Raw genomic sequence first — 11969 nt, forward strand, 5'->3', positions numbered from 1 at the left:
TTGTATATCTTATAGAGATCTAATTTTAAAGTCCATAATTTCCAAGTTAAAATGTGTACAAGATGATATTTTAACAAGTCAAAAAAACTCTTATGCATAAGGATTTGCAATATTGGAAACTATTCAATGCCTTCTAGTAAACTTGCATATTTAATTGTTTATTAGATGGCCATTGAGGTTTGGTGATACTGAAGTGAGTCGGGCAGTTGGAGTGGAGCTACACAGTCTTTACCTGATTCATGTGACTCTGTTACTGTTTATTGGTTTTTGATGATAATTTACATTTGTATCTTTTCTAGTTTGAAGTAAAACAACCGAACCTGTTCAAGAGGACCCCGTCTGTTTTATTTGCCATCAAGTGAATTAAAAGAGAAAACATGGACTGAGACTCGTGGCTTCACCAGCTGACTCTGCCATGCTCACTTTCCTCTCTATAATGTACAGTCGAGAACTTCATGTCATGTTTTGTGGCCCCAAACCTGCTCAGAATGAGGTAGGGGGAACAAAGTTAAGATTCAGTTTGTTTCATACTCAGACAGATTTTTACTAAAGGACCTTTCATAATTTACTTAATCTGACTGGATTGCATTGTAACTGGAATCGATCTGTTTCTAACTCTGAGGAGCTAAAGACACCATTCTACATTTGAAATACTGATATGCACTGTTTACTATGGCTAAGTTAGATATTCTAATCCACTATTAAGTGGCTGCGTTTGTTGAAAGACAGGATAGGTGGAGTGGCTCAGAATGCTTTGTATGAGTTCATTAATTAAATTTGACTATAATGAGCTTTATAGATCTACCTAAGTGTATTGTTTTAAAATAAGTATCAAATTGATGAGTTTTTACACATGTGGACAAAATTGTTGGTACCCCTTTGTAAATCAGAATGAGAATCAACTGCATTGCAAATACAAACAAAGAATTTGATTTGAGTTTCCATCATTTGCACCGTAATCAAGGTACAGTGACAAACAGCAAACAATAACTTACAGCAAAACGCTTAGTAAGTAACGTTAAGAGCAATATTTGGAAGAGAGTGTGAGTGTGTGACTGAAAAGCCTACCAAAGTCACTGCTGTAACTTGAAACTGACAAAAGTAATAAATCAAAATGTACTAAAAGGTAACCAATGGATATTTTAACTCTACCTAGTCTGCACTTCCATCCTTAATTTTGAGAAGTTTTATTGCAATAGGCAACAAAGCTATTAAACTTAAAACAGCTCACATTAACGGGTGTTGCTTTTATTTTGAAGGATGCTGTTTGTGCTTCCTCTGTGGTTGCACTGCCTTGACTCAGGCGTGTATTTATGGAAAGAGGTGCCTCCCTCTTCTTGCATATCAGGCTGGCGTGAAGAACAGTGAACAAGGCCGTCAGTCAAGACCTGTCACCATGCAGAGAGTTGCTGTGTTGATCCTTGTTGCCTGCTGTGCTCTCACAGGTAAGGAGAAACTTCTGGGTCCATTTGGCCAGAAAAGAGTAAAAATATCAAAAACAAATAGTAAAAAGTTGGTGGAATGGTATACAGGTAAAACCAGAATATTCTGCTACTTTACTGAATACCTGACATATTGTGTGATTCTATAGAGTAGTGAGCCGGTGCTGGAGTTTCATTACTGTATGGCAGAGTTTGATATGTTTGCTGTAAGAACTTATGCCTGAGATGATAGCAGACCCCTCTGTGACTTCCTGGATTGTTTAAAACTCTGAGCTCTGCAGTCTTTCGTTTGGAGTCACAGCTCTGAGTCACATGACTGCTGGGAGATGAGTGATGTTTGTTTCTGCATCAGTGTTCTTGTTTTGCTGATGTCGTAGGAGTGAAATAAAGAGCAGCTTACAGTGGACAATTCCATGTTGACTGTCAAATTCAACATGGAATTGTCTACTGTAAGCTGTTCTTTATTTCACCTCTATCCAGATTGCTCAGGCTAAGTGAAGTCATCTTCTAGAAAGGAATTGACATTTTTCATCTTGGTCTGTTATGCAGAACTAGTTTCTATTTACTTTTCTCCTATGCTTAGAATCTTTGTCTGCCTCACAGGAAAGTGGCAACATAAACTTGAGCACTTCAGCTACCATAAATAGACTGACCTTGTGCTATTAAGAAACATTGTCATAAATGTGCTTGTCACGTAGTTAATGCATTCAGTGTTCTGAATAAATACAGGACATTTTGTCGCTGATATAAACAAAATCAAAGTACATTGTTTACTCTTTTCATCATGTTTTATTACAATTTTGTAAATTGTACAGTCTAGAAGAAATGTTGCCTCCTTTCACTGTCTGCTGTCAAGATCAGACATCAGGCAGATACTCTGTGAGAATGTAAAAGAAAACCTGTATGAGAAAGTTATTCAACTGAACATAACAGACATTTATGGCCTCATGCAATCAGAAATCTGTAACAAAGATGATGTGTGCATAGGGAATTTATGGCCAACCTAGTTTCTGCATTATCTAAATGTTTGCCACTTCACAATTTATGCTTCAGCAGGTTAAATGTCAGGTGAACTGAAAATTATTTTCTTCTATCTTTTTAGCACTGTCACTGGCCAAAGACACAAATGAATCCAAACCATCTTCTACTATGAGTTCTGCGGCGTCATTTCAAGATACAAGTCCTCCTAAACCTTTAACTAATACCACGACTCCTAAACCCACGACTACACCCACGACTACACCCACGACTACACCCACGACTAAACCCACGACTAAACCCACGACTAAACCCACGACTAAACCCACGACTAAACCCACGACTAAGCCCACGACTAAGCCCACGACTAAGCCCACGACTAAGCCCACGACTAAGCCCACGACTAAGCCCACGACTAAGCCCACGACTAAACCCACGACTCCTAAAACCACTCCCACAGCAGCACCTACACCTACTCCAACTACCAATCTGACTGAAGGAAACTACAATTTGACCAAAGACAAAGGAGTGGTTTGTCTGATGGCTCAGATGGCGCTAAAGATCAAACTTTCCTCACAGAAGGTTTGTTTCATCAACTATTACTAACAAAGACTGCTTAAAGTCTTTTTAATTAATTTAAGTCTTCAAAATCAAAAAGGATTTTTAAAAATCATTTTCATCTTTTTCAGGGCAATGGAACCTTCATTATCAAACCAAACCAAACTACGGCAAGTGGTGAATGCAAGGAAACCAAAGCCAACCTGACCCTTACCTTTCAACAGGGCTTCATCACCTTCCTCTTCAATAAGGTACTTAATATTCACTCTTTCATTTTTATGTCTCATTAAGTCATTAGACTCTGTTAAGACATCCCTTGTTTTTTGCTCTTTAGACTCCACTTCCAGCTTTAGAATCATATTAGTACTGTTAGCGTAAAATGGAAATGTTTGTGACCCCTAGATATGGAGATTGTAGGAGTAGTGAGTGTACTGTAAAGATCAGGTTTGGTTTTCAGAAAGTTGGTGGACCAGTTGGTGTTTCTGAGAGAATCAACCTTCACCACTAAGCTGGTGTATATTGTAGCTTGACTACAGAAGTTCATCTATGTAAATAAATGATGATGACAAGCCAACTTGTAACAGATTATTTCATAGAAACTCGAATTAGAGAAAGATGCTTTAAAAAAAGGGAAGTACATTTGGCAAACTGCTTCTAAAAACACACGCAGGCAAAGCTACAGCAAACTGCTTTATCCTCAATGATCTCTGGGATTCACTCAGTGGTTTAAATAATCCAGTCTGAATAAAAGTTGGTAGCTCTTTGCTTATATGTCATTGAGAAATTAATTGCTTTAAAAGGTTACACTGATTTTTTTCCACTATGATGAAAAAAGGCAATTTTTTTGTGCTATTTGTGTTTCCCGGATAAAGGATCCTATGCCCTAACTGTAAGCAGGTTTTCTTCATTCCTCCATTCTCTGTTGTGAGAAGCTTGGTTGGGTTCCAATCAAACAAGAAACAACACGAGAGATGATACTACTGGGTGAAGCCACTGTGCTTGAGAAGAAAAACAGGTTCCTGACTGCTTCAGTGCTGGAGTTTGGTTGAAACACATTGGGGTCAAGTAGATATCAATTCAGTAAAGTAGAATTCAGTCAAGCAAATGAATCGTGAACTCATGAAAGAAAAGATTCCAGAAGTAACAGGTCAGCTGAGGAGGAACTCAACTTGACATCTGTAAACAGGAACTGTGTGTGGAGCAGTTGACCTTATCATTAACTAACTTTGTTTAGAGAGCTACAGGTGCATTTTATACTTTAGTTGAGCTGATTTAGTGTTAAATGTGTTCCTGAAGCTCATTATTCCACAGACATAAGACTATTTGATGAGAAAACTCTTTAAGGATAACTGATTATTAATATGAGAAAATGGTAAATGGCTTTTATTTGTATAGTTCTTTGAGAACCCTGAAATCCAGGGTCTCTGGGGGTCCAGAGAACCCCCAGAGTGTTTCATACTACATTCAGTCATTCACACACACATTCACACACTGATAGTGGCAAGCTACTGATCAGTAGCCACAGCTGTGGCTACCTAATCTGTCAACACAGATTAGATACATTTTTTTCATTCTTTTTTTTTCTTTAGGAAAACAGAGAATTGTTTTAAGATAACTCCTGGTCATCGTTTGGTGTAGCAGCCGATGGGAGGATAACAGAATGTTGGCCTAAACTGGGGGTGTGGGCCTGTTAGGTCTTAGTCATTTTATGTCATTTTCTATTAAATTTGAACAATCAGTTAAAGAAAAATTATTTATTTATGTAAGAATTTTGCGATTTTCTTGATTTTAAAACCTTATAACTAAAATATAACTATTATTCTTTTACTTAAATATCTAAGCAAATTTCCTATAGCTAAAATGTTAAAAATAAGCTGTTAGTTTTGAAGGATTGTGTTGCCTTTGTAGGTCTACTCACATTTTATTTTGCTGTACCCAAGGCAAAAATGGCTGCTCTGGCTGTAATGCTCTCTGACCTCTAGTCTAAACACACAGACAGAATGTTGTGATGACAAACCTTTCACAACACCTCGCTATGTGGGTAAAATGTGAACCACGGTTACCTGGACAATGGGCAGGTCACTCTGCAGAGCTGTGGAAAGGGAAGTTCTGTTCTGTTCCAGCAGAGGGGCTTAAAATCCCAGCTTCTAATTTTTTACTTTTTATCTCTGTATGAGAGAGACTAAATATAAACTTCTGTATACATTTTTGAAAAATATGTAAAGAAATAAGAATAAACTAAAATTTGAAATCCTGGACCGTAGATTCCCTGGATTTCAGTTTAATTTCAAAAACGGCTTGTTTATTTTTAATTAGCATCTCCAGTATTTTATCAGCCTCTGAATTTCATGTGTACAAAAGCAATAATAACGAGTTATTCTCTTTTGTTTCCTCAGAGTGTTGCTAATAACACCGCCTATCTAAATGCTGTGTCTTTCGGTCTGTCCTACCCCTTGACAAAGTCAGGTGAGTTGAAGACACTCCGTCATGCTGATTAGACTTTGGACTTTTTGCATTTGTTCACTGCATTCTCAACAGGATAAAAAAAAAGTCAGCTTTCTTCCTGGTTTGTGTTTGTGGCTTAATTTAGACTTTCTCTGTTATGTGTCTGAAAAGCATGTGATGCCAGTAACTATCAACCTTTTTTGTAGTCCAACAAGTTTGCTTTAAATGTCATCTCATCATTATATTATCTCCGACCGGCACCTGAGAATTTCCTTGTCATGATGTTGCAGAAACTCAGAAGTACAGTGCAAAGAATGACTCGGTGCATCTGTTTGCTGCAAAGATCGGACACTCCTACTCCTGCAAGGATGAATCTATCTTCATGGGAAACGGACTGAGCCTTGAAGTCTCTAACAACAGACTGCAAGCCTTCAATGTCACTAAGAATGAATTTGGCCGTCGTAAGTGAAACACAAAAAGACAGCTTCTTCAAAACCCAAGCTATGAGACTGTGATTTATACATTTACATTATGATTCACTCCCTTCCATTTGAATGAATAATACCAATTCTAAACAGTAATTTACCTGCTGATGTCTTGAAGCCCTTCATCATGTTAAATAATATTTCAAAATATGTAAACGTGAACCCAGGCCAGAACTGAGTGGGCTTTGCTTCTTGCAATGCTTCATGGAGGTGCTGCCTGCTCTGACGGTCTCATGATCTGCGACACTTTGGACAAAATGCTGCAGTTCAGGAAAAGCGGGTTTAACAAGTCAACCAGTCTCTAAGCCTTCCACTTGTTGTTTACATGAGTTGAACTTAGGTTCAGGATCTTCTTCAGAGGTTTTTGTGTCACTTCCTTCAGTGTTTCTTGGCGTAATGCCACCACAGGTGAGAAGGTGAACAGGTTGGCTGAGTGTTGTCTGATCTTGGTAAGATAGTGACTGCTCATAGCCTCTTCACAGAGCTTGTTTTTATTAGCAACTGGATTGCCAAAAAAAATCTTCTGACTGGCATGTTAAGTTCAGAAGGATCTTCCATGTTAATATTCACCCACACATTGAACCATAGTTTAAATGGGACAATCAGATGTTAAGTTAGGTTTCTGATGTTGGTGTTAAAGCACTCATATGAAATCACCGAGTTTTTGTGCCTTTTGTTTCTCGCCCAGCTGACCCCTGCCCAGCTGACCAGCCTGACTACCGCGTTGCCATCGCAGTGGGAGTGACTCTGCTGGTGCTCATTGTCATTGTGCTGATAGTGTACCTGCTGGGCCGCAGAAAGAGGACAGCTGGCTACCAGTCGCTCTGAGGACTGACCGGCCGTAGGTCTAAAACAAGTGACCTTCTGAATGAGGGATTGTGGGTAAAGAGGCACTTCCACTGAGCCGCCTCCCATCCCCTTTTACTAAGCCTATTTGTTGCTGTTTTTCTGATGTATTACTATTGATAACATTTGAACCAAAGATATACAATACAACTTTAAACACACAGGTCAAAAATAACTCACACACTTAATTATAGACTCTTTAATGAATCCATGTAGATAACTTTTATATGTTTTTACATACAACCACACAATGTTACACAAGTTTGAGCCCAAATTTCATCAAATTGAAAATGTACAACTTTATGAGACACTAAATTCTCTTTAAACTGACACTGTCATAAAAACTGACTGAGAAGTCAAAGTAAAAGACTCCAGTTACCATTTTTGTTTTACTAAAAAACAGATCAATAAGGGATTCATTAAATTCTTGGATGTAACATTAATGCTCTTTTTTTGCTGTCCTGAGCATTATACCTTTAAAGGTGAAATTTATTAAATTTTAATCCAGAATTTACAACCAGGTTTAATGAGCATATTCCTGATTAACTGTCTCCTTAAATCTATTGATTTTTTTTTAAAGGTAACTTCCTGTTTGTAATCATTGGGCATTCAGAACATAAGTGGGTTGATTTACACTTGTGAAATAATAACTAACATTAAGGAGAAAACTGAAAGGGATTATTTTGACGTTAATTGCACTGATTGCTGTTCACTTGTCTTCTGTGGAGTTATACTGTCCTTTCATTTAAATGTTGTGACTAATCTTAAAGAGCATTGCCTGCTGCAAAATCTTATCCTTATTTTAAAATTGTAACTTGTAATGTAAAAAAAAAAATCCAGTCTAGGTATAGATGTTTTTAGGACGACTTGAGGTTAGTCAGTGAGACTGCACTCATGATTTTACAAGTAGTAAGAAATGAAAATGTTCAAATGAAAAGTTGTGATTCCAAGCTTTCTAACTAACCGTTTCTGGTTCCAGTGCTCGCTGCAGAACATTCTAACAGTTTCCAACATCTTTTCTTTGTCAGTCAAAAATGAATGTGCTGGAAATTTGCCTTGATGATCTAAGAAATGCTTTCCTGCTAACATCTGGTGCTGCTCCCCCCCTCCACTTCCAGGCAGGAAAGCAGGAAGCAGGGCAGGAAGTGTTGGACTGTTGAAGCCTGAGCCAGTCTGAATCCAATCAAACAAACACTTCCATGCAGTCAGACATGTCATTTTATAAACTTCACATCCATTTTTTTTTAAATCTAGAGTGTTAATTTGCATATGATTTTTATTTGGTTGTGTTTGCCCCAGAATGCCATTTAATGCATATTTGATCTAGTTTTTGTTGGTCAAATTGTTTTTGGCTTTAGATAGTTACATTTTCCTCTCGAGATGAAAGTTTTTCATACAGACACATCATGTTTCGCTCCAAATTATTGATCATGGGAGAAAATATTACACAGCAGAAAATGTATTTCTAAGGACTGATGCAGCATATTATCTCCATCAGCTGATGTATCATTGGCTTTCTACTGTTGGATCAAATGAAGAAGATTCTACATGCAATTGTAAAAATCCACTAACAAACTCTGAAGGGAATTTCTTGCAAGGAATCATTCCAATTGTCATTCATTTAAAAAGGGAAAAATCAAACAAATAAAAAAATCATCTGAATAAAAAGCTTTTATAATTTCTAATCAAATGCTTTCTGAATTTTTCTTGTGAGATTCAAGAAAGTGTCGTGTTTGAATGTAGAAAGTCCCTAGGTGGCTCTTCTAAAATATGTTTTATGAAACTAAGCCATGATGCGTCATTTTCACTGAGAACATTTGAATTGTTACATATAATAGAAATCTTGCATGCTGTGGTTTGGGACAATGTACGTTCTTCTTGTAAACATCTTGATGCTACACTATTAATACCCTCCAGGTCCTGAAGTTGATGCACTGTGATGCAGGTATGTGTACAGATCCCCACTGGATTTACAGTATGTCAGCAATGATCATGTATTTGCTGCATATGAACTGTATTATCAGTTCCTGGCTTCCTTTGCCAATAAAAACAAATATTTCTAAAGAGTGTTTGTGTTTATTGTGAGACATTCAGATGTAAAATGATGCGTGTAATAATGGATCAATGTTTGGTAAGCTTATAGGATCAAACTCTGCTTGATAAGGTTTTACGATTGTCCATGGAATGCATGGTTTAATGAAATAAGGCAAGACACTTACAGGGCAATGGGCCGGCTTGGAGAACAGGTGAGGATTGAAGGACCCTGTGAGGAATGGGACAAACTGAGGAGCTTAAATACTAAGGGAGCGGTGGAAGTGACAACAAAGCCAAAGTAGATGAGAAGGAAAAGCAGGAGTGTGAAAGCTGACAGGGGAAATCAGGAGATAGGACACAGCTGAGCAGGGGAGCAAGTGTCAGGCTGAGGGAAAGAAGAAAGATCAACAAAGCAGAGAGAACTGAAAGGAGAAAGGCCTGAAACCAACATAAACAGAAAGAAACATGAATGTAAGGGAAAATAAGAATACATGAACAGGCGATAAACTAAAATGGTAAATCTAAGCATGATCAAAAACAGAAACTTAAATGGAAACCAAAATTCTAACACCTAAGGATCATACCATAATTGTATTAGTTAAGTTATTTTTTTGTGTTAAAATAATCAAGAAATTGACTGCTGATTCTGCAGAGCATTGCTGACTAAGCAATGCTCTGCTTTGGAGAAGTTTCTCTGACTGACATGAAAAATACTTTCACTTCCTGATGTAGCAGATGTCCAATGAAGTCTTCTTCAAGTTCAAACAAACATAAAACCGAACAGTTTGGTTTTTGTTAGTATTTTAATCCCTTTTAAAGATGGATACATCCATCCATTTTCTGTACACCCTTGTCCCTTAGTGGGGTCGGGAGGGTTGCTGGTGCCTCTCCAGCTAACATTCTGGGCGAGAGGCGGGGTCACCCTGGACAGGTCACCAGTCTGTCGCAGGGCAAGATAGATACATGTTTATGTAAATCATAAACAATGTAAAGAATGGCATCTAATTAGTTTTCAAAGAAATATAACCAAATGTACAAAATTGTCAAGTCAGCCACTACGGCCCTATTTGACCCAAGGCCCTCCCTTGCTGTCAAATTTAACCCTTGTGTGCTTTTGTTATTCAGTTAATGCTGAAAGGCCTTGCGGTTGACCAGCTCCATATATTCTACAATCATACAAGAAGGACATTAATCCCAAACAAGTTTACTGGAGCAGTGGGGTTCATTAACACAAAGCTACTCTAAGGATTTTGACCCTTTAAAAATAAAAGTAGAGTTAAAATCTCAGAACATGCTTTTTAATAATGACTCAGTCATGAACCAGAAAATTTGTGATATAAACTGAAGGACACTTATCAAACTAAAACTCTCAGATGCTAGGATTTGTGGTTATAAAAAGATTTATTAAAAGTAAAAAGCAGCTATCGGATCACATTTTCAAAGCAAAATCCATCTATAAAAAACCTCCAGAGGACAGAAGTCTCCCATCCCCAGCCCCAAAATCACTCTGAGACAATGGGCCCTGATCTATTTGTCTCGTAAAGTAGACAAATAGTCTAAATAGTAAAGTAGATAAATGTCTTGAGATGACATTTGTTTCAAACTGGTGCAATATATTGAACTGGACTGAAATATTTCCTTTGCTAACATTGTAAATTAGCACTATAAATGTATAGCTAGAAGGAAAGTGTGTGTTAGTAGAAGTTGTCCAGGGAACAGGGAGAAACAGAAGACAGCTGCCTTACGGGGATCTATGGACTGTTACCAAGAAGAAGACGAGAGAGAGCAGAGCCAACAATGCAGATGAGAGGAAGGAAGCTGTTAAAGCAAGCTGGACTTCCATTACACCTCAGCAGAACCACAGCTTGCAGCAGAACCCTGAGCCAGTACTGAATACATATGGAACATACACATACTGTTGAGAAGGCCTGCTTTTCTAGATTAAAATCTTTTCCATTCGTCCGCTATTCTAATTCTGGAGACAGCGAATTTTACAGGATTACATATAGTCTACAAAAGTTACATGAGTAGATTTAGGATAAGTAGTTTTGCTGCTTCATTTTTTTTCTCTTTTACCTACATCAACATTATTTTAAAGACACAATACTTTAGCTCAATGTTTTGGCGATTATGCCTCTGCTTCCTTCACTAAGTGAAGAAGAAGAAGAAACATGTTTTGTTCAAACATAAATAAAAAGTGACTGAAGATTTTGGTTTGTGAAAAATCTCTATTATTTGTTTTTCTGCCTGTTTTAATTTTGTCATTTAAAAATACCAGAATGAACACATCAGTTTAAATTTTAATACAGGTGCTGGTCATAAAATTAGAATATTGTGATAAAGTTCATTATTTTCCATAATGTCATGATAAAAATTAAATTGTCATATATTTTAGATTCATTGCACACCAACTGAAATATTTCAGGTCTTTTATTGTTTTAATTTTGATGATTTTGGCAAACAGCTCATGAAAACCCAAAATCCCTGTCTCAAAAAATTAGAATATTATGAAAAGGTTCTCTGAACGAGCAATAAAAATAATCATCTGAATCAACAAAGTAACTCTAAACACCTGAAAAAGATTCCTGAGGCCTTTAAAAACTCCCAGCCTGGTTCATTACTCAAAACCGCAATCATGGGTCAGACTGCTGACCTGACTGCTGTCCAGAAGGCCATCACTGACATCCTCAAGCAAGAGGGTGAGAAACAGAAAGAAATTTCTGAACGAATCGGCTGTTTGCAGAGTGTTATATCAAGGCACCTCAGTGGGAAGTCAGTAGGAAGGAAAAAGTGTGGCAGAAAACGCTACACAACGAGAAGAGGTGACCGGACCCTGAGGAAGATTGTGGAGAAGGGCCGATTCCAGACCAAATTAAATTTTCATCTCCATAAAACTTTTCAGCAGATGGAAGCATGAAGTGCTCCAAAATCTTCTGATAGCTGCTGCATTGATCCTGCCCTTGATAAAACCCAGTGGACCAACACCAGCAGCTGACATGGCACCCAGACCATCACTGACTGTGGGTACTTGACACTGGACTTCTGGCATTTTGGCATTTCCTTCTCCCCAGTCTTCCTCCAGAGTCTGGCACTTTGATTTCCGAATGACATGCAAAGTTTGCTTTCATCCGAAAAAAGTACTTTGGACCACTGAACAACAGTGGTCCAAAGTGCTGCTTCT

General features: G+C 37.8%; 1 protein-coding gene and 1 long non-coding RNA gene across 2 annotated transcripts in view; both read left to right on the forward strand.

Moving 5' to 3' along the window:
• Positions 1–11969, forward strand: part of LOC148153861 (uncharacterized) — an 82039-nt gene that overhangs the window by 4000 nt on the left and 66070 nt on the right. The gene's annotated exons all lie outside the window — the stretch shown is intronic.
• cd68 (CD68 molecule) lies at positions 1338–8818 on the forward strand. The gene is made up of 6 exons (XM_014988096.2): positions 1338–1445; positions 2545–3002; positions 3110–3229; positions 5375–5444; positions 5714–5884; positions 6597–8818. Exons 1-6 carry the CDS (start codon positions 1397–1399, stop codon positions 6734–6736), a joined length of 1008 nt encoding a protein of 335 aa, XP_014843582.2. The 5' UTR covers positions 1338–1396; the 3' UTR covers positions 6737–8818.

Source organism: Poecilia mexicana, unplaced genomic scaffold, assembly GCF_051168715.1.
Source record: "Poecilia mexicana isolate PSO_F unplaced genomic scaffold, ASM5116871v1 scaffold_18, whole genome shotgun sequence".
Taxonomy (NCBI): domain Eukaryota; kingdom Metazoa; phylum Chordata; class Actinopteri; order Cyprinodontiformes; family Poeciliidae; genus Poecilia; species Poecilia mexicana.

What these genes read in the sequence shown, in the direction of transcription:
- cd68 (XM_014988096.2), top strand. Translation starts at nt 1,397, where the DNA reads ATGCAGAGAGTTGCTGTGTTGATCCTTGTTGCCTGCTGTGCTCTCACA. An exon ending in TGCCTGCTGTGCTCTCACAG is followed by an intron (nt 1,446 to 2,544) that starts GTAAGGAGAAAC and finishes CTATCTTTTTAG; the next exon opens with CACTGTCACTGGCCAAAGAC. An exon ending in TAAGAATGAATTTGGCCGTC is followed by an intron (nt 5,885 to 6,596) that starts GTAAGTGAAACA and finishes TTTCTCGCCCAG; the next exon opens with CTGACCCCTGCCCAGCTGAC.